At 42.5% G+C, this 23,632-nt stretch overlaps 1 protein-coding gene across 3 annotated transcripts in view; it reads left to right on the top strand.

Annotated features, from left to right (window-relative positions):
- The window catches only part of GRM3 (glutamate metabotropic receptor 3), a 120,836-nt gene that overhangs the window by 80,232 nt on the left and 16,972 nt on the right, over positions 1–23,632 (top strand). For all 3 annotated transcript variants that reach the window (XM_080390669.1, XM_080390671.1, XM_080390670.1), the window contains one exon: positions 18,207–19,273. In XM_080390669.1, coding sequence (XP_080246795.1) covers positions 18,207–19,273 — 1,067 coding nt within the window. The remainder of the gene's footprint in view (positions 1–18,206; positions 19,274–23,632) is intronic.

Here is a 23,632-nt window from a genome sequence, read left to right as displayed (position 1 = left end):
GCTCCAAATCTGAGAACGTACCCCCAGTGCGGAGAGGGGATGGCATGGATGTTACCAGCCCATCAGGTACACTGCAACCAAGTCAGGTTGCAAACTTTCTTCTTTAGCTGAGGTAGTGTTGCACACCCACCAAAAGGAAGCAGGCAAGAAACAGAACAACAGTGATAGCTGTATTCACTCTTAGGCAAAGAGCTTTTTAAGCAATGCCTCCTCTGCTGCAAGGCAGAGGTATGAATAGATGAGCCCCACATGCATAAACCTGCAGCTGGCCATGAAAGAAACCTGACAAATGGTCCTGACTGTATTCTTCTGGCTCCCAGGAATAAGTGACGGTGCATTTCAAACACACCAGTAAATGATAGGGTGCATTTATATGACTGGTGTGGGACTGTGCAATTTTTGACATTTACCCTACGCACTGGAATGAGTTTTGGTTAGTCCCTGATTTCGGTTAATGAAGGGGATCAGCACTTACAGAGTGTGGTTCAGCTCATGTGAGGTAGCCCACATGAAATACAATTTGCCCCTACATCTCTTGTTATTGACTACAGATGGAGCACAGAGCAACTAAGATTCTCACCTGCCATTTAGCTGAAAGCCTGAAGTGAGACTCTCAGGCACAGCGTTAGTGGGATCTGTAGGGAAACACTCAAAAACCAGCTAACAGCAGTGTTGGAGTAGGGGGCTGGCCAGGATTTGTGCAGTCTCATGCTGCCAGTGCTGCTGACATGCTGTGTGACAAGTATTTCATTAATGTCTCTGGGGTCCTACTTATGTCTCCTTTTTCATTAAATTGAAACAACTACACAGAACTGCAGTGTGGCATGAAAGCAGGGTGAGATATCATTCCTTATTGTCTGTGAGATACACCGAGCACAAAATTTTCTTGCAAGTCAGTAATATATATACGACAAACGTAATGATATCTTGAGCTCTTTCAGTAACTGAGAAAAGAGACGCCTATGCCTAATTCCCACTTCGAGCAGCAGCAGGATCAGAGAAAGCAAAGCCCAGCCCCTAGATAAACACTCACTCCATCTCAGCACTTGTTTGGCCTTTCAAAGAGATATAAGCTGGCTCATCTTCTTGATCTTCGCATCCTTTGCGTTGCTTCCTGAGGGCACAAGTGTAGCGCTTCATGTTCTGACTCCTGATGCTCTTCTGCTGATAAAGACATGCTGGTTCAAGAGGCTGTTAGCAAGTGCTAACAAAGAAGTGCTGAACAGAAGTAAAGGGCTCCATGGGAGAGACCACAGAGTAAACTCAACTTCTCACCAGCCCCCAGGCACTGTTTGGTGGAGGGCAGCGCATGGAGGAGACTCTCAGGAGGGCTATGAATCCAGGGATCCAGGCAGAGCTCCACATTCCCAGAAACCTCCCTCCCTCAGGGAGGAGGGATGGAGGGGCCAGTGCAACAACCAGCTCTACTGTTTTAGCCACCTTAGGCCCCCAGGATGACACAGCAAAGCAGCGTTCCCATTGCCCACAGAGTTATTGCAAGCCTCACAATATTTGACATGGGTTATGTTATGAGTGTTATCATGGCCAGTGTGAAAGGGGTATCTATCCATCATTTGGGACAAAGTGACAAGGTCCTGCACAGCTGTGCCCCACATGTTGCTACCTCGTGTAGCTGCTCCTCCAGGGCATTGGGCTGCAGGTTGGCCAGGGTGAGGAAGGGCAGCAGTGACATTCAGGGACCAGCATTAGCTCCATCTGGCCCCAGGTCGCTGAGCTGGCTGTGCAGGGTGACAGCCTTGTCACCTAAGGGCATGGGACTGGGCTCCAGTGGCTTTTCCCACGGTGCAGTTCACAGGGATGATGGCGTTGCAGGACTGACTATGCCATGAGGCTAGTGCAGGAGCGTACGGGCAGAGGGAGGTTGGATTTAGGGGTGTGTGCATGTCCACCTGTCTTCTGCAGCTTTCTGAATCTCTGCAGCAAATAGTAGGAGGAAACTGGCTAAAGCAGTAACCCTGAAAAACAGATCATTAGAAATTTTAGGCAACACATATGTTTATAGTACTTAGTGTCTTTCCCCCCTGTCTTCCTCCACAACTACAAGAGTCACTGTTACATCCCTCTCTGTATTATGTTCAGAAATCCAGCCCTTCTACAGCAAAACCTGCATCATCAAACCAAGCTTATATGAGGCAAAATCCTCTCCTGCAGCTAACTAGAATGACTACTCAAAATGAGAAAAAGGTTGTAGGTCAGGTCTGATTTGTCCCCTTGCATTCACCAGACTCTGTGACAAAACTTTTATTCCTGCCTGGTCCTACATTTGTGTGGTTTATTTTCTTTCTTTTCTTCCTCCCCACTCTGCCCTAGTCAACACTCAAATATGAAGTGGGAACACAAACTCACCTTCACATTTACTCTTGAACACTGCTGACTTCCATGGTGTGAACACACATTCATGGGTCATTTCCATCATAACTGTTCCACCCAAGTAGAAAAGAGGTTAAAAGTCATGGTCTGCACAAGCAGATGTCACCTCCCTGCTGAGCACAGCAGCATTGCGTGGTACTTTCTCTAGGATTTAGCCACACATACTTCCTGTCAAGAGTCCACTTTGAAGCTCAGCATCCTGCCAGGCTTGCACAGAGTGCAGACCGAAAAATGAAGCATCTGTTATCACAAGCAGATTAAAAATGTGGAGACTTCAAAAGCCAGGTATAACTTTAGAGCAGGGAGTACCAGTCAGTAGATGTGCAGGCTAAAGCTAGAGCCCGCATCCCAGGCTCTGCAGCAGACAGCCCTGCTACGCCGTCATTTCACCCAATGAGCTCCTGCTCATCAGGTCAGATCCCCTTGGCCCGCAGCACTCAAACAGCGAGCGGTAAGGTCCTCCTGGCCTTCCCTGTGGTGCTTATTTGTAAAACAAACACCACTTTCACCTGAAGGTAAAACTTCCATGGCAGAAGGCATCTAATACCTTATTATTCATAAAAGTTTTAAAAGTGTAATTCATATTGGATTTGTGGCCAATAAATTCAAGGAAAATGTAGAATGAAATTCCCAAGATATTCATTAAAAATATACATGAAAAAGATGTCTAGGATTTATAGGAAAAAATACTGCCTTTTTTCTAGGACCACAAATGTGTCATAGAATCTAAAACCTTGAAAGCAGCTAAAAGCACACTTGATACTTCCTGCTTCAGAGCAAAGGAACAGGAACCTGCATGGTATTTTCCCATATTTCTCTCTATATTAGAGTTACCTTGTGGCATATACACACACAGAGCTGTAGCAAGATTTTGACAGCCCGGTTTTCCTGATGATCCCCCTCTACTTTCTCCTTCCTCCAGCTGCCTCTTTGCAGATCTGGGTGCTGATATGGGGGTCTGCAGTTCCTTTCTCTTGAGCAAATTTACCGCTCCAACAGGTTCCTGGACAGAAATCTCTGCTTATTCCTTCCTGAAGCTTTTAATAAGTGTATATATTCATGTATTTATGTACATTGTTTATATACCTGCATATTTTCATACATATAATATTCAACTGTGTATAATGTAGATTCATAATATATAGAATCATAAAGTTAAAGAGCAAATCAGGTTGGAAGGGCATTCAGGAGGTGTCTAGTCCAACCTCCTGCTGAAGCAGGGTCAGCTGTGCCATCACACCCAGTTGCTCAGGGCCTTATAGATGTAAACTGGCTGAAATTAAAATACTATGAAAACTTTTTATCCCGTAGTTTAGGTTTGAGGTATCACAATGGCAAACAATCCTATCTGCACCCTGGATGCGCTGTGTGTCACACACTGCACCGTGTAAACTCGGGCTGGCAGCCCGACACAAGACATTGTCATCTCTAGGGCACAACATCCAAACAAAATTTTCATTAAAATTCTCTTGCCATGATTGCAGGTCAATGGTGTCTGTTCTCTAGCTAGTGACCACCATAAAATACTGCCTTTTCATGCTTTCATTTGGTATTAACAGTAGTGAGCCTGAGTGAGCAGGAGCAGAGGCTGAATTGTATTCTTACCACTTGAGATAAGCTTCAACAGCAGAAGCCAACGTGTGCTGGGACCATTGCTTCCCATCTAACTTGAGAGTGAGGTACTTCTGCCTGCTGCCACCACTGCCACCACTGCCATCTGCCACCGCTCTTCTGCCTGACCTGGCTGCTGAGCTCCCACAGACAAAAAGACAGGAATGCAGCACTAGCAGGACACAGAGCAGCAACAACTTTTCTTCATAGTCCTCAGGAAGGCTCTGGAAATATGTTGCCTTTGGTCTTTACCCACCTGGGTGCCATTCCTTTCCAGGAAGAAGCCACAGGCCAGCAATGGCCCCAAACTTATTATAGCAGCACATTTAGGGGAAGGTGCTTTGACATCCCTAAAATAGCAAATGGCTCTCTGTCTCAATTTCCTCTGCTTGAATATTTATACAACCCACAACTTCAGATGAGCTATGAAAAACTGAACATAAAGTTATATAGTCTGTGCCTTGCATGTAACGTATAGTCAGCTGCTTTTGTCATGTTAATAATGTAGCCTTTAGGCATCTTATAAAACTCTAGATTGCACAGCGTCCATGCGGGTATGTAAATGAGGATGAGATTAGACACCTCATGTTTATGAAGAAACAGAGGACTGAAAAACTGAGCAATGATTTTCTTTCGGATCACATATTTGAGAGACAGAAGGCTTGGTAACCTAATTTATCTGAATCCCAGACTTCTGTGTTTGCCAGCTGCTTATTTTATAACCATTATTATTTCTTCTTTTGTTTCGCTGGCAAATGCCATGTGAATCCTGAACACTGAGGGTCTGCACAGTCGAAGGGCTGGGAGGAGCAGGACAAGTAGTACAGCCATTTCATCCCCCAATCATGCACGCTCACTTTTCCAGTCCCACTGGTCTTTACAATAGGGGGAGAATTCAGGACATACCACGTGATAATATTCTTATTCTTCATGCAGATCTACCTTGTGAGAGACATTCACATGCAAGTGAAAAGATGTTAGGTCTGCCTCTTTCTCCTTGTCACCTGGAAGAAAAAGATACCATGTGAGAAAAGAGTTTGGTTCAGGAATCTTACCCCTTACCTTTTGGCATCTGCATTGGCTCTGAACAGCCGACGTGAGGACCAGCTTCTTCTATATCAACTGCTATGGAAGAGCAATTCAGCACTTCCAGAACTAATCTCAGTTAGTCTCACCTGCATGCTGGGGTGCTGGTTTAGGGGCTGAAAAAGTCAGAGGGTGTGCTCAGACCACAGCAGTGTTGATGAGGATGAGGACAAGGACATGAGAAGGAGATTGCACAGGGACACATTGAAACAGTGTGACACACTGGGAGAGTAAATTACTCTCTAGGTGTGTCCTAGACTTCCAGTGAGTCCCCAAGAAAACTGGTCTTTTCAAAGGGTGATGAAGAAAACTACAGACAGTCACAAACCCAGCCGTCTAATCCCAAAGATAATTAAACATTATGTTATTTTTACCAAACCTCTATTTTGGTTGGCAGCTAATAATTATACCAGAAAGGCAGAACTGAATGCATAATCTGTAGGAAAGTGTCACCTTTTCTCCTGAAGTAGCCTTAATATCACTACATTCCTGGAAGACACACTTGCTTCACCCAGTAGAGCTCAGTGCAAATATATTCCCAGGCTAACACTGACCGAACAGGAATAGGTACAAAACCAGTATAAGCTGCATTAACATGACACTAACATTCATCCCAGCCTGGTGCTGCAATTAGACATGGATCTGGGTCTGAATCCTACATCACTTCCACGTAGCATATTTCCAGACAAACCTGTCACAAGCTGATTGCTGTACTTGTACTTGTTAAATGGCAGCCCGGATGAGCATGTGAATTTATTCCAGCTTTCTGCGAAGCCTGAACTATTCCCTTTAAGCTTGTCTTGCCCACTTCTGACTCTCAGTGCAGAAAAAAGCTGCTCAGTGATAGTCATGTTTCTCTATCTAAAAGAGAGAAGGGAACTCAACCCAGCCTGCAAACATCCCTTGTGTAAATTTTTGCATTAACACACATTTTTCCCAAATACTCACAGCCTTATCCTTTGTTTAAATAGTCTCATGAATCAAAAGAAGTACTTAGGGCAAAAATTTCAGAGGAATGACTGAAAGGATTTCCTACCACAAATTTACCTTTCTTATTCATGCAAGTGTTAGTATTCTTATTTTTAAAAAATTACTCAGGCCAGTAGATCACACCTACCTTCTAAAAGAGAATTCAAAAAGCAATCAGCTCTGCACATCTGTGGAGCAGAAACTCTGTTTATGTATAAGTACTCTTCCCAAACTGAACTTCTACCCAATCCCCATCAACTGCAAACTGGATGGACCTGGCAGACAAATGTGGTAAAGGGTGTCTTTCATTTATTCATCTCATAGAGCCACGTTCCTAAACACCTCTAAAAGCGTCTCAGAGAATGACTGCTTTGGCATCACTGCAATATGTATGGCTATTTTGTCAGCAGATACAGAATCTAATGCAAAAAGATATTCCATTGCTGTTATCAGGGTGAGTAATTTCCTTTTGCTTCCTTCTTCCTGCCATGAAAGTGTATTTTTACAGAGGATATAATATATAAGTACAGAGGCAAATACAAAGAGTACTAAAATTCTTCAAGGCAGGGGGAACACACATATTCACGAACAGGTGTATAAGAAGCAAAGAAATTTATAACAAAAACATCCACACAATCCTAGCTGTAGCATGGCTCAGGCAAAGGAGAAATCCTTTGATTTTTTTTTTTCTCACCTCTTGCTCCGTCCATGGAGCAGTAAATCACCACAAACTTTCCTGCTCATTACTGGGACGCAAAGGGGTTTAGCCCTAAGCCAGAAATGACAATATCTCCAAATATAAGCCCTTAAGCTTAAGGCACGGCAATCATAAAATAATTACCAAGGTCATTAAGTTTGCTTGTAGGGTCTCCACAGCAAAGATCACTCTCTCCTTAGTGCATACGAAGAACAGCATGGAGCCAAAAGCAGTGGTGATGTGAATGGCAGTCACCAACACCCAGTAAATAGAAAGCAGAATTTAATGTACCTCACACTCTGAAGGCCCCTGCCCCCTTAGTCTTGCATCCACTTTTCTTCTCTTACAGTTTTCCTTTTCTTGCTACAAGCCCATCTTTCTACTTGCCAAAACATGAGTCATCTCATCTCTTCTAAACTATGTATATCTAGCACTTTTGCTACGGAAAAAATTCAAGAGTACTTCTGAAGGCTGAGAGATATTCCCTTTCTACATGTGCATGTGCAATTGCTCCTCAATTCAATATGGGTTTCATGCAGGGCATTTTTCTATTTGCTGCTATACACAGATTCCAGACAATTTGATGGGCAACAGAATAAGCTAATGCACCAATTCCTTTGTACATGTGAAATACTTACCACTTCCGTGACTGAAATACGAGGCTCAGCTAAGAAAATGCTGCAGTTTTAGCCACGGAAAGAGTTGCACCATGCTCAGTGGAAACAGGGAAACTACTTAGTGTGAGAAAGCTGGGTAAAGCAGAGCCTTGAACAAAGTCCTCACACAGAGCATGTGTGCCACAGAAATCCTGTGCAACTCTGCAGCTGAGAGCGTGTGGACTCGCAGAGTGGGCTGCGACTCCTAACGGTATCAGCCACACTGCCATGTGGGAAGCTGGGATCAGAAAACACACACAGGCACATGTACGCACACTTACACACTCTCACAAGAGCACTCACTGTTTTTTAAAATTTTAATTTCCTTAACAAAATTCTACAGTAAAAGGTAATGCTTGATGTATGACTGCTGATTTTGCATTTCAAAAAAGTGATCAGCAAATCAAAAAGCAGAGTGTTTTTCTACAGAAACTGGTGTTTAGGTAGCAGCACTGCTGAGCTGCGGCACCCACAACCAGCGGACAGTCCCAGGGTGATCCTTCTCTCAGTTTTCCCTTAGCTCCCTTTCTTGCAGAGGCCCTAACTGTCCTTGCAGCTTCTTGTTATTTCTTTTGGCTTTTCACCATACACAGGATGTTTTGCACATGCTGTGTACATGCTCTTCTTTCTATTGATTATGCCCTAAAAGCAATCCCCATTCTTGCCAAGGCTGAATTTCTGTGGTGATCAGCAGCTGACCATGTGCGAGTAGCTCTGGAGCCTGAATGTCTGCTACAGAACTTGCCCGCTCTCTTCCAGTGGGAACGCTTTCACAGCGGTTCTTTATCTTTTACAGTAGGTCATCAATCTGCTACAAAACACTAGAAAATGCTTGACCATATGCAGAAGTGTATGGGGTGGGGTTGCTGGACTCTTCTAGTCTAAGCAGCAATTACATAGTTGCCTGCAACAGTAGAAGGTTCTACTCTTTGGTCCCTTCATTTTCCACAAATAACTATACACTGCGTGCTCTCATAAATAAATTTTACCTATAGTTTCTCCAAAAATTAGGATTTTTCCATTATGTTGATCTATGGCCCTGATGGATAGGGCAGCTGATCACTGCTCCAAGATCTTGATGGCAGCTTTGTAGCAGAGATCGGCCTGCTGTCCCAGGACAGATCCCCACCAGACAGTGGGAAATAAGACACTGTATGAAGCTGCTATTGGGAACATTTCCACATCAATTTGAGTAAGTAGCCAATGGCTAGTTAATGGTCCAGTAACTGAAAGAATAAAAAGCCCATTTTCAAAGGCTCTTTAGAGAAGAAAGTGTCTCAAGTCAGATGAAGGTTTCAGGCAGTACTGTTAGTTAATGTCCTTTCTAGATCTCTGAAACACTTCATCAGTCTAAGCCTACCAATGTGTCTCTGCTTCCATCATTAAACAGGGAAATAAATCAACATTTTCTTTTTACATTTTCCCCTGAGGTCTGGTGATTGCTGTTGCCAAACTGATTCAGTGAAGCAAAACACTAGCAAAAATGATTCTGTGCTCTCAGCTTTATCTTTTCTTCCTGAGAGCAGAAAAATTTGCAAGTATTAATGGGACATGCAGCTTGCATGTTCTAGGATAATGCACGCCAATGAGCACTGATGATGTTGGGAGAGGTGACGTGCTACCTTTGCCACTGGGGTGTGATATGCATGAATAACCTTAAAAGCCAGGAGTTCTTATCCTTTATCTCCCTATCTTTCTACTAGAATTCGTTGTTGCGAGTAGCCCATTTTCACCTCTCGATTGGCAGACTCAGCATTTTGTCCTACATGAGATATACTCTACCGAATACTGATTTAACCTGCTATTGCAGTAGATGGACATTTCTAGCCATCACATTATTATATGGAATTTAGTAAAAAGAAAATCCAGAATCAAACCTTTACAAAGAAAGATGAGTCACATTTAATGTGTGTGGTGGGCCTTACTGAAAGCATTAGTTTTTCTCTATCTGTGGCCAATATTCAAGTCAGCTTGCTCTCACGCCTACTTTGCCACAACTCATTTTGTAGTCTAATAACTGCAGACCTGTTGGTGGAGGAAGTAACCCACCTTCCTGATGGCAATTCCATTTAGTCAGAGCCCACCTTTGGAGGTGTCTCCTTCTCTCCACTGACTATAGGAGCTCTGTGAGAAAACTACACTCTCAACATAGACATTCTAATATGCGCTTTTTTTCATGCACATATTATATTCACAGAGTAAACTGATACAGTCCAGAATCTTACACCATGTGTGAAACATTTACCTTTCCAGCTGAACTCCAAGTCTACTTTGTTTTCCACCAACATCATGTCAGATGTGCCGAGTACAATGAGCCAAGTACATCTGAGCACAAAGGTTCCTCTGTGTGTTTCACCGTAGCATTGTTTCTTTACAATGCTACGATGCTCTGAAGCATCCTGCAGCTCTTTTTTTTCCACAAAGTGTTCTATAAAATTGAGCTGCAGTTATTTCAAAAAGATTCTCTCCTTAGAATTCACTACTTATGTTTTTGTTTTCCTACTGGAAATGCAATTTCATTTTTCAAATTACCTCATTATTAGCAATTTGTAGGATGATTGTTGAGAGTTTTCAGTAGCTTCTTAACAAAAATAATAGCATAGAGTCGTAAGGTTTGTAGGAAGAGGCAATACCTTTATTAAACTGCCCATATATCTGGAAAAAAGACAGAAGCTTTTGACCTAACACCTCTTTGCTGTATCTTGTCTTGCATCTTGACCAGACCTTGTGTTTCTAAACCATATACTTTTAAAGAAGGGAACAGAAAACTCTCAGCAATTACTTTGCAAATGGATAGTAATGAGGCTGCTTGCAAACTGAAATTGTGTTTCCAGAAGGAAATAAAAACCTGATGTACTGAAGTCCGTGCAGAGCTGTTCCTTCAAAATAATTGAAGGTCAAATTTGTTGAGCAGTTTTTCTGATAACCTAATGGAGTGACCTTGTGCCTGAAAGCTTGTGCATTTCTTCCATCTATATTCTAATCAAAAATACTGCCTTTCTTATAGGCTTGAAATTTCTTGAATCTTAGACCATCACAGCAAGAGTATTATTACTACTAAATAATAGTATTGCATTGTAAGTAATTAAATCTATGTCAGCCCACCTGTTTTGGGAGTGTCTTCGTATCAAGTCAACTAGGAAATAATAGCCAGAGGGTCTATTTCATAGTTCATTTGGTTCTGATCTCTAAGGGCAAGCTACCTAACTAAATTATTCAGAGCACTGTCTGGAAACACTTCTCTAATCCTCAAGTCCCCACAGAGGAAAAAGTGTTTTAACTACCTTCCTTCAGTATCTTAGTAACTGAATCAATTCATATTTCCTTCAGTCTGACAAAGAAGGACAAAGAAATATTATTAGGTATTCAACACTTCCTTAGCCATCAGCTACTATATGTAATCTGGGCATGGAATTAGCATGTCATAGAATGGTGCCTCCAAAAAGAGAAAGTCTCACACCCCTGTCACATATCCAAGTCCCTCACTTAGCCCACAAGTAAATTTTAGCAAACTTAAAACACTGCTGCGACCTCTTTCAGCTGTGTCCCAGATGTGCTGAGAAGAGAGCAGGGTAGAGCATGACACCAGTTCCCAGCACTGAGGTTAGATGAGAATGTCACTCACCCAAAAGTCCAAATTGGACACAGGGAACTCATAACCACGGGACTGGCAGAAAGTCCCAACCAAAATCTCAGGCTCTGAAAGCAATGTTAATGTTCAGCAACTGACACGTAATTCACCAGCCAACTCCCTTTTAACTCAGACCAAAAACATTTCAAGGGGTACCAAAGGCCAGCCCAGAACTTACAGTTTCAGCTCCTGAGCTTTTGTGTTGTCACCCTAATGGTGGCCATAATTCTTCATAATGGGAATGGCTTCCCTTTGCTTCTGTTAACAAAATAACTAGCTGGCCTAAGGGAGGAGTAAGGCAGTTTAAAGTCATGGTTTAATTTCCTTAGTAATTGCAAGCTGATTGCTAGTATAAATTACCTTGCATGCATTCTGCCTCTTGTGCCAACCATTTTCTAAAGTGGATAATCTTAAATTAAAAGAATAATATCAATTGAAAGGCATTGCTATGTTAGAATCTTAAAAACCATTCATATCAATTATCAACCTAGCAGACTTATTAAAAAAAAGAAAAATACCTTAGATGCTTTTCCATGAATGTTTGATTTATTTTGAAGTTGGACTGATGCAACCTTAACCAAAAACTTCAAGACATTTTCTTAATTTCAGAGGATATGTTTTTATTTTTAAAGAGAAATATGACTACAAAACTTTTATGTAATCTCTGCATCCAAATCCTTTAAGAAATCAGAAATTCCCTTTTTAATTCCTTAAATTTCCTTAAAAAAATAAGAGAGACTTCATAATTTCCTCCATGAAGGTTTGTAATTTAGCATCTAGTTCATTATCCCCCAGTCCTGAAGGCCACATATGTGCCCAAGGGCCACACAGGCAAGAGAACAGCACACTCCTGAAAATGTAAAACATTTTGCTTGAGGCAAGTGTTTCACAAGAAAGTCAGCTAGGGAGTTCTGTGTTCAGCCAGGCTGAAGATAATGACAAGCTGAATGAATTCTTCCCATCTTTTGGACCCTTCTTCGTTTATTTTTCCAGCATTCACATCACTTTTATCCTGGGCTGTTCTCTCTGATAGCCTCCGCAGCACTCGCAGCACCTGTGCAGACAGCTTGCCGGAGGCAGCCCTTCACAGGTACCTTTGCAGGAGCTTGTACAAGAGCTTGCACACTCGGCACTCCAGCTGTGAGCCTGTCTGTTCCAAGTACCAGTGATACTCATCTCACCTAACTTCATGTACAGATATTGTAGATGTATTTTACCTAGTCGCTCTCGTTATGGTCAGCAGAAAAAAGCCAGGTGCAGTTCAGCTGAGCTGCTCTAGCTACCTACTCTAAGGTGAGCCCTAGAAATACCTGTTCTCCTTTGCAGGAGGGAATCTCAGGATAACTCATATGCTTATCACCCACATGAGGGAACCTTGCAGCTAAGCCTGGGGAAACATTTCTGTCTCCGACTACTGCAAACGCTGTGGGGGTCTATGACGTGTTAAAAGTCCCTGTAGCAAGCACGTTTCTAACCTAAGAGAGAATCCATAGAGCTGAATGGAAAATCTGTAGTCACAGTAGGAAAACAACATTTATAGAAGACTACTCATTCTCTTTCATTTCCTGAATGAGAAGAGGCAATACTGCATATGACCAAAACACATCCAGAAATGATGGTGCAGAGGTTAAAAAGGACTATGTGTTTCTGTAAAAAAATTGATATTTTAAGTCCATTCCTTAATTATTAATTGTGGAGAGGTACACAATCTAGTGACACTTCACTCTGAGCTTTCCCTGTACTAACTTTTAAACTGCCAGATTTCAACATCCCTTCTGCCAGTCAGGTGTAGACACCAGCTGTGTCTGAGACAGAAACAGGAGTGGGTGCCAACAGGGTGGAGACAACAGGTCTCCATTACTCGGTCTGAACGTTCAGACAAGCAGAAATAAGTCGCTTTGACCTCCACAAACCATACCTAGATAAAAATAGAAGAAAATTAAAAGATATGCATTCTCAGGGTCCTTTTGATACTTTTCAAGATAAGGCATCACACACGCAGATGAGCCCGTTGGACAAACACACCATATCCTGTTACACTATTATCAAGGCTCTTCCTAACAGTGCTTTAAAAAGGCATTGCCCAGGATATGTAACAGGAAGGAGTAGGGGGGCATTTAAAAAAAAACTATATTTTTCCATTACATAAACAAATGTCTTGTTTTTCAGCCTTAGATCAGAAGTTCAGAGTTTTTGCAGCACCATCTAGTGAGACTAAGGAGGCTTTACTAAACTTCTCAGAAACTCCAGCCTGTTCCCTCTTCGCCTTTGCATTTCTGTTTAATCATGATCTCCTTATAGTCTATTGGCTGAAAGTCTTTGGGGCCAACAAGCTGTTGAAGAAGGTGCCTTTGGTGCACACAATAGTCCTTTTTACATTTCTTTCCGAACCAGATGAAATCCCACAGCTTTGCCAACTGCTGAGCTGAAAAACTGCAGAGCTTTCATCGAACCTTGTTATTAATGAATTGCCTCCTAGCTAGTGAGCTGTGCCTCTGATCTGTACCTTGTTTTGAAAGAATACACTCTGCAAGCAAAGAACAAATGCACATATTATTGGATGTGAAAGATGTTCTCAGATGTAGGCCTACCTGTCATCATTCCTACCAGGAAGTGTTACTGATGATATTTTCTATAAGGCAACATCTATAGACTCAGCTCTGTACCAAAAACATGCAAGACGCTGTATGCAAAATATCTTTCCTGGCCCAAAGACATTGCTGGCAAACAAGACTCGTCTGGTTCCAAGCCAGTTAAGATGACGCATATCTTTTCCTAGGCTGTGCTGTCTCTTAAAAGTTTCCCAGTGCCTAATTAGGATTAAAACTGCTTTGTTTTCCTCATTTACTCATCCCTAGTTAAAAAATCCTGGAGTATTTTTCACCCAGCTGAACCAATGTACGGAATCAGAATCATTTCAAAAAAGATTTCCCATACCACCTCTGAAAATAACGGGTTTGCCCAATAAGAAAATAAATCCTCCCTTCAGAACTTTCTTTCTGAATTAATTCCCTCCATCAAGAGCTGTACCTCACTGGCACAAGAAATAATAAATATTTCCAAATGAAAGCAACTCACCTGCTTCTAATAGCACATAAGAACATACTTGCAATCTATGTGATTGTTGGAAAAGATGGTCCCACTGTAGGAAGACGGAAACAAAGTGACATAATTCACTATATAAAAGCTATGATGTTATTTTATGTTTGTATCCATATCTGCTACTAAAGCAGTCATAAATCTACACAGTCATTCATCTCTTATCTGAAGCTGAAGTAGTTTGTCCTGCACTTACACAGCGGTATCCTATCCTTCAGTAGGATTTCTCCAGTGAGCTGACAGAGGTGGACTGCCTGCACTCTGGCTCCACAGGCTTCTGTTTCCTGCACTCTCTATACCGGGTGTTTCTCCTCTTCTCATGTAACTGCTGTTGCACCTTCATTGCCGAACTGCTGTAAGCCGGAGCACAAAGCGTCACTGGTTTATCTTTAAGTCACTTTTAATTATCCTTCCCTTTCCTTGATAGCTTCTTTTATAGAATTTCACTTTAATAACCACTTTGCATAAGGAAAATTCATTTCATGAAGTGCAAAGGGAGAAGAAGGTTCAAAGACGCTGCTCAAAGGAGACAAAGTTTGTACTGTCATTCAGGTGTCCCCCTAACTAACAGCATGGGTAGACCCAGAGAGACTTGTTTCTCATCTCCCAGGAGGCAAATCCAGAACAGATTAGCTACAACTCTGAAAAAGACTTGCCAGAAATAAGTGTCTGTTATAAAGAATGTAGGTTTACTCTCAAAACTGAAATGTAACTGCAAAAGAATTCTCAGAGTGAGTTATGACATGGCCTGACATCATCTCTGGGAAAATCATTTATAAATATGCAAAAAATGTTCTTTTTACTCTAAAAGATAAAGTCTTGCTTTCTTATGATATCATATTCTTGCCTATAAGCATCTTATATTTATGATTTTAATTACATCATATTTTCTGAAAACATGTCTTTTTGGAAGTGGTTCTACAGGATCTAGAATACGTTGACAAATAGCAGTTAAAATGCTTTAGTGATTTTATATGTGATCAGTGGCAATACTAATTGCTACCACCCAGTGGGCTCATTTGTAGGCTTTGGCTCACCATACTATAATTTAATACATCACTGTTTGGTTAAATTCCATCTGAAAGAGTGTGATTTATTTTCCTCTATCAGCAGCCATTAAAAATTAATGTTTCAAGCTACAAGCTGTGGTTGATGTAAAACATATTGTCCTACAAAAACCTTTTCTTCATATCAGTAGCCCCATGGAAGGCAACAAACACATGAGCTTCAAGCTAACCAGACATGAGATTACCTGCTTTGCCTTCTGGATCTGCCTACAAAGTGCAAGGGAAATACTTTGCTCTATTTCAGTGATAAATATTCTATTAGAACTAAGAAGCTGTTGAATATGTTACACAGGGGGAACCCTTCTGAGGAGTGCTGATATTTCTGACCCTGACATGACTTGCACTGGGATACTCATGTATTTGAAGTTATGCCCTGGACAGAAGATAAGCCATGCAACCAGTTTCTGGTTTGCCTTGCTTACCTGTGGCTCCAGTGGTGCCAGCAGAAGTCACAGGCACTCAGCACACCTCAGGAGCTGGCCTGTATAACACTGGGGTGAATAAATAGGCTCTTAAAATTGGGCTGCTGTGTTAACAGCTTCTACAATCCATATAAGTGTTATGAATAATGAAATAAGACACTGGCAATGACAACACATTATTGAAGAGCTGTTAAGTGCTGCATTATGATTTCATTTTAAAGCTGCTCCTGGATGAGAGCTTGCGTGCCTGTGCATGAGGTGGAGGGAGAGAAGGGAAGCTGTTTAATATCCTTGTTGCTGACCTATATTTTTAATTTAGCCACTTGTTTAATTCAGAGCATGTTAATTCCAGGAGGACTGGTCATTTGGGGCTATATTATGCCGCCCTTGATTTTTGTGCACTCAGAGGTCTCATTGGGCTATCCAGCAGTACAACTATATGCTAACAGTGAAGAAAAAGAGAAAGCAATCTTCTTTCACATTCCTGGGTTATCCAGACCTAGGCTGTAATCCTGAAAACCAAGGCTGTCCGCCACTGTGGTTGACACAGGTGAGGTGGTAAAATGCAAGAGGACAGGGTTAAGAACAGGCAGAGTCTTGGCTCAAACCCAGAGGAGCCTATAGGCAGGCATAAATTATCTCCCAATCTTGCTATAAGATAAAAAGAATGTTGGGAAAGAAATGCATTCTACTTCCAGCACCTGGGGCAGTAAAGGTTATGCATCAACCCTCTGATTGTGGATTCTGTGACAAAAAACACTGTCCCTTTCACTGACCTTAGTGAGAGCACTGCAAAATAAAGTAAAGCTCTGCAGGAATAAAGGTGAAAGAATTTGGCCTCAGTGTTTTATAGAAGCTAAATAAATCTACTGCAAGAAATCCAAAGTATCTGGAGGTTGAAACAGAAACAGATACTTCATCCTTATATGATACTGTCCCATGCTCAGGTATAGCATGGGCACAGATGGAGGGAAAGAGATTTATTCCAGCAATGACAGTAGGACCACTTCTGTAACCAAAGACACTGGGGAATGAAATCACCTTTATTGCTCATCAATGGCAGAAAAAAACCCCCCTTTTTCTTCCTGCCTATAAAGCTGTCCACTCTTGATGCTACAGCAAACGACCAATAAATCACATACACGGTAAATGCAATTTCCTCCCACATTTTTAATATTTCTTCATTCCCTCAGCTGGAGGAAAAAAACGAGCTCTCCAGAGCTTACCAGTTGGAAGTGTTACAATATTGATTTCACAGAAGGTCACAGATCGAGTCTGTGGTTTTTTTCATCTGTTCCCCAAACAAGATATAGGACCAAAGCAGCACATGCTGGGAACCTCAGAAATATCGGAAACTGGTAAAACTGAAGCAAAACACAGGGACAAGTGAAAAAGACATAGGAATAAACTGTTGAGGACAACATAGTTACTTATCCATCATCTTCAAAATGAATCGTTGTCCTGGTTTTGGCTGGGATAGAGTTAACTGTCTTCCTAGAAGCTGGTACAGTGCTGTGGTCTGGATTTGCTGTGAGAATAATGTTGATACCACACTGATGGTTTAGTTGTTGCTAAGATGTGCTTACCCTAAACCACGGACTTTTCAGTTTCCCAGGCTGTGCCAGGGAGCAGGGGCAGAAGCCAGGGAGGGAGCAGAGCCAGGACAGCAGACCCGAACCAGCCAAAGGGCTATTCCATACCATAGAATGCCATGCCCAGTATATAAACTGGGGGGAGTCAGCCTGGAGCCACCGCTCATTGCTTGGGGTCTGGCTGGGCATTGGTCAACAGGCGGTGAGCAACTGTATCGTGCGTCGCTTGGTTCTTGGTTTTCTTGAGCTTTATTCCTCTCTCTCTTTCTTATCTCCCTTTTCATTATAATTATTATTATTAGTAGTAGTAGTATATTTTACTTTTTTTCAGTTATTAAATTGTTCTTATCTGAACCCACAGGTTTTACATTTTTTCCAGTTCTCCTACTTACCTCACCGAGGTGGTGGGGAACCAGCAAGCAGCTGCATGGTACTTAGTTGCTGGCTGGGGTTAAACCATGAGAATCTTCTATTCCACTGCATTCCAGACTGTTGGCCTCAAAACTGATGTTTATTAACTGACCATTTGAATTTCCTTAAATCATGACAGCCAAACTTTACCAAATAATTCTGAGTCTCAATGAGAAGCAGACCTCCTTCTTTCAAGAGAAAATGTGAAAGGTAGCATTTGTGCATAATATGAGAAATAACTGAAGAATTATTTTGTATCGGGGCCGGGGGGGGGGGGGGGTGGGGGTGGGGGTGGAGAGGAGGGAAGTAAGGACATTGGTAATCTAACATTTACAAAAATACCTCACACAGTAAAACAAAAGAAAGTTCTAGATCTGAGTTATTCTTTTCTTCCAAGTTAAAAAATGACACAGACACAGACCTCTCAACTTACCTGTTGGCACTTGAATTTGATTCTCTAAGTTGTCAGATGTCTGTGCTTGCCAAAGGGATGAAAGAAGTCATCTGTAGCTTTGATAATAATATTATCTTTTTCTTTGTTTTTCTTTTCTTTTCTTTTTTTTTCCCCTCACAGCTCCATTCAATCCTCCCAATGCTGCAGACAGTATGGTCAAATTTGATGCCTATGGAGACGGGATAGGACGATACAACGTATTCAATTTCCAGTACACTGGAGGCAGATACTCCTATGTGAAGGTTGGTCACTGGGCAGAAACCTTGTCACTTGAGGCTGACTCTATCCACTGGTCCAGGAGCTCTGTCCCTGTCTCCCAGTGCAGTGACCCCTGTGCTCCTAACGAGATGAAGAATATGCAACCAGGAGATGTCTGCTGTTGGATTTGTATTCCCTGTGAAACTTATGAGTACCTGGCTGATGAATTCACTTGTGCAGACTGCGGGCCTGGAAAATGGCCCACAGCTGACTTGACTGGCTGTTATGACCTACCAGAAGACTACATCAAGTGGGAAGATGCTTGGGCAATAGGTCCCGTTACCATTGCATGCCTGGGTTTTATTTGTACTTTTATGGTCATTGGAGTGTTCATCAAGCACAACAATACCCCTCTGGTTAAAGCCTCTGGCCGTGAACTCTGCTACATATTACTCTTTGGGGTCTTCCTGTCTTACAGCATGACTTTCTTCTTCATAGCTAAGCCTTCTCCAGCTATCTGCACCCTTCGTCGTTTGGGGCTAGGAAGTTCCTTTGCTGTCTGCTACTCTGCCCTTCTGACAAAAACGAACTGCATAGCCAGAATATTTGATGGTGTAAAGAATGGTGCCCAAAGGCCTAAGTTCATCAGCCCCAGCTCTCAGGTCTTCATCTGCCTGAGTCTCATTTTGGTACAGATTGTGGTGGTGTCCGTGTGGCTTATCTTGGAGGCCCCTGGCACCAGGCGGTACACTCTTCCTGAGAAGAGAGAGACTGTCATATTGAAATGCAATGTCAAAGATTCCAGTATGTTAATCTCCTTAACATATGATGTAATCCTCGTAGTCTTATGCACTGTATATGCCTTCAAAACAAGGAAATGTCCAGAGAACTTCAACGAAGCCAAGTTTATCGGTTTCACGATGTACACAACGTGCATCATTTGGCTGGCCTTTCTCCCCATATTTTATGTGACATCCAGTGACTACAGAGTAAGTCTTTGGATATCTGTTTCCATAAATCACATGAATCACTTTAGAGGACTGTGTCGACATTCAGTAAAAGCTTCTTTCACTTCTTTTGTCCCCTGGATCCCTTGCAAATAAGCCCTGTTTCAATGACCACCTAAGCAAGTCACCAAATTTTAGCTTATTTCTAAAGAAGATGGTCTCATTTCAAACTGAGCATATACAGTTAGAGGTGGAAGGCATCAGTACTGTCAGTCTGATTGCGATAAAGATATGGATTAAGTATCCATACTAGTACATTTGTATGTGAAGTCAGTTGTAACAGAAAAACCTCATAAAGCATGAGCTAGAATGAGTAATAATGAATTATTTGGTGGAGGTTGGCCTTACATTAAAAACTGAACTAACTAGTCTCCTGCAAAAGAATATGCCATTCAAACATGGTATTTTCTCCCAAATAAAAAAGATAAGGAAAGAATTTCAAAATTTCCTATGAAACAGCTATTAAAAAAGCAAAAAAAATCCCAATAAAACCCAAAAAACCAAACCACAAACCCAATCCAAACCAAAAAAAGTTACGTGGATAGAGGACTTTTTTTTTTTTTTTTTTTTTTTTCCTCACTGGGCAGGTAATATTGGTCAGCTTTCACAAACTTAAAACAAACATTAAATTGTTTAAAGTGTCACATAGTGTTGCAAAGCTTCAAGTTCAATAAAATCGTATCTTTGGATGGAAGAAAATTATCTCAGAAAATGATTCAGATCTGCTCCACTGGAAATCTCAGTTATTATGATGTGAGAAGTGACTGCTAGAGTTGACTGTTACAGCAGTTTGCAGTGAATTGATTCAACTTTCTGCCCAGAAGAAAGGTAGATAAGCTTAGGGTGATATTATTACCAGTAGTACATATATGAAATAGCGTGTAAAACTGTGGTGCTAATAATGTCACTTAACATACTTTTGGTGTGACCACTCTGGAACGGTGTGTTTAGTTCTATTTTTCTCAGTTTAGGAAAGGTACTGAAAACCTCAAGAAAACAAGGATAGATAACAAACGACATGGTAAGACACACCAAGTGACAGTAAAGGAGCTAAATATATTTAGTCTAGACAAGAGTAAACCCAGGGAGATGTGATCACAGACTATAAATAGTTTCAAGGCAACAAAAGGAGAGAAGGGGACTATTCAGTCTCAGGAGAAGTTAGAATAGCGAGTAATGGACGGAAGCTAATGAAGGAAAAATTTAAGGAAGGCACTGGGGAACATCTCCGGATACCCAAAGTAATCAGGAAGATAGACACAGAACGAGTGTAATATCAGTGCAGATAGTCACATGAGTGGGCAGCACAGACACTAATGGTCAAAAGGAGCATGACTTAATTGTTCAAGCAGCATTTTTCAGCCTTATCTCCTGAGTGAGATTCCCCAGAATACCTGTAGGCATTTAATTTAAATTCAAGATTCCAAATAAGCCAACTCAAGTCCTACAAAACTGACAGAAAATGCTTTCAACACCTTTTTTGATACTTTCATGACATGTCAGAAGCTTTTTGAAAACCCCTTCTAGATGTCTACACTTCTGGGGTTCCTTTGAAAAGCCCATATTTTATTTCTGTGCAGTGTTGCATTTTGACTCTGAACCAACCTGTGCCATCCTAATGTAGACCAATACCAGTGGCACCACCAAAAAAACCCCAACTTTAGAAACTTCATAGTAGCAATGAAAAAAATGTATGTTGACTGGCTTGAGATTTCATCATTAAGCACAAACATCGCTCAGGACTCACCCTTCTGAAAAAAAGGGAAGAACTGGAAATTTATCCAGAGGTTTGGTGTTGACTTCACTATAGTAGTTACAGAACAAAGAAAAAACAGTAGTTCAACATAGGATACACCCCTACAAATACTGAAGCAGAAATGTCCCTGTATGAACCCTATATGACAGGTGTCGGCCAGCATGTTAGATGCTGGGATGGCATATTACTGTACATCTTACAGATTCACCAACCAAATAACCTTGCTATTTAGTTAAGGCCTTCTCTGCTCCATGAAGGGTTTATGGTTTAGGTGTATCTCCAGTACACAAATGCTTTTTTTCTCTCAGACTAGGCTTGCTTATATTGACAGGACCACTCTCTCACCCTGAATCAGATAGGTTTCAACAGCAAAAGGTATTCTGAGGGAACGGTTTACAGCAGAGCATTTAGTGATTCAGTCGTGATATCAGCTGTGGGATTTTGCCACACACAACACATCTTCACATAACCACAAGGTTGGAAGGGACCTCTCCCCTGTCCAAAGCAGGGTCACTTACAGCAGGGCTGTATCCAGCCAGAGTTTGAATGGAGTTCCAGGGGTGGAGGTTCCACAAACTGTCTGTGCAACCTGTGCCAATTTTTTACCATCTTCATAGTTTTCTTATGTTTAAGCAGAATTTCCTGTATTTTGGGTTGTGCCCATGGCCTCTTGTCCCATCACTGCGCACCACTAGGAAGAGTTTGGCTCCCTTTTATTTTCTCCCCCCACAAGGTACTTATACATACTGATCCTCCTGAGCCTTCTCTTCTCCACTCTGAACAGTCTCAGCTCTCTCAGCCTCTCTTCATACAACAGCTGTTCCAGTCTCTTAATCATCTCCATGGCCCTTTGCTGCATTTCCTCCAGTATGTTCATGTTGTCTTGTACTGGGGAGCCCAGAGCTGGGCAAAGCACCCCAGATGAGTTACACCAGGGCTGAGTAGAGGGGAAGGATCACATTCCTCTACCTGCTGGCAACACTCTGCATAATGCAGTCCAGGAGGCTGTTGACTTTGATTGCTGTAAGGGCACATTGCTGGCTCATGGTGTATTTGTCCCACCAAGACCTTCAGGATCTTCTCTGCAAAGCTGCTTTCCAGCTGGGTGGCCCCCAGCATGTACTGGTGCCTGGGGCCGTTTCTCCCAAGGTGCAGGACTCTGCTTTTCCCTTTGCTGTACTACATGAATTTCTTGTCATCCCATTTCTCCAGTTTGTCAAGGTACCTCTGGATGGCAGCACAGCCATCTAGTGTACTGACTACTCCTCCCAGTTCTGTATCATCCTCAAATTTATTCAGGGTTCACCCTGTGCCAGCATCCAGGTGATTAATGAAGGTGTTAAGCTGCATTGGTTCTAATATCAACCCCTGGGTAAACTAGTGACTGGCCTCTGGTTGGACGTTGTGCCACTGATCTCAATTGTTTAAACCCAGCAGTTCAGCCAGTTTTCAGTCCACCTCACTGTCCACTTACCTAGCCTGTACTTCATCAGCTTGTCAACGAGAATGTTACAGGAGACAGTGTTAAAAGACTTACTAAAGACAAAATAACAAATATTAACTACTTGGTCATCATCCACCAAGCCAGTCATTTCACTGTAGAAGTCTGTCAGGTTCATTAAGCATGATTTCCCCTGTGTAAATCCATACTGACTGTTGGCAGTCATTGATTATCCATGCAAGCTTATTTCCTCACACCCACAAGTCTCAGATAGGAAAGAAGGGACAACAAAAAATGGCGTAGAGAGGTTTACTTGATTTCCTGCCCATTGGGATGGGCCATTCATACAGAATCACAGATTGGTCAGGGTTGGAAGGGACCTGTGGACATCATCTAGTCCAACTCCCTGCTAAAGCAGATTCTTCCAGAGCAAGTTGCACAGTCACATCCAGGCAGGTTTTCAACATCTCCAGGGAAGGAGACTACAGCATCTCTGGGCAGCCTGTCCCAGTGCTTTACCACCCTCTAAGTAAAGTTCTTCCTCATATTCAGAAGGAACCTCTTATGTTGCAGTTTGTGCCCATTGCTCCTTGTCCTGTCACTGGGCACCACTGAAATAGACTGGCCCCATCCTCTTGGCACTCTCCCTTAAGATGTTTGTATGCATTGGTAAGATCCCCTCTTGGTCTTCTATTCTCCAGGCTGAACAGCCCCAGCTCTCTCAGTCTCTCCCCACCAGGGAGATGTTCCAGTCCCCTCAACACCTCCACAGCCTCTGCTGGACCATCTCCAGCAGTTCCCTGTCTCTCTGGAACTGGGCAGCCCAGCACTGGTCACAGCACTCCAGATGTGGCCTCACCAGAGCAGAGCAGAGCAGGAGGATCCCCTTCCTCCACCTGGCCCCACTCCTCCTCATGCCCCCCAGGATCCCACTGGCCCCGTGGCCCCACGGGCACACTGCTGGCCCACGGGCAGCTTGCTGCCCACCAGCACTCTCAGGTCCTTCTAGACAGAGCTGCCTCCCAGCAGGTCAGCCCCAGCTTATGCTGGTGCACGGGGCTGTCCCTCCCCAGGTGCAGGACCCTACAATTGCCTCAGTTGACCGTCATGAGGTTCCTCTCTGCCCAGCTCTCCCACCTGTCCA

Source organism: Falco punctatus (genome assembly GCF_963210335.1).
Source record: "Falco punctatus genome assembly, chromosome: 6".
In the NCBI taxonomy this organism is placed as follows: Eukaryota; Metazoa; Chordata; class Aves; order Falconiformes; family Falconidae; genus Falco; species Falco punctatus.
The sequence above is the reverse complement of the archived record's forward strand: the minus strand, read 5'-3'. Positions and strand labels throughout refer to the sequence as shown.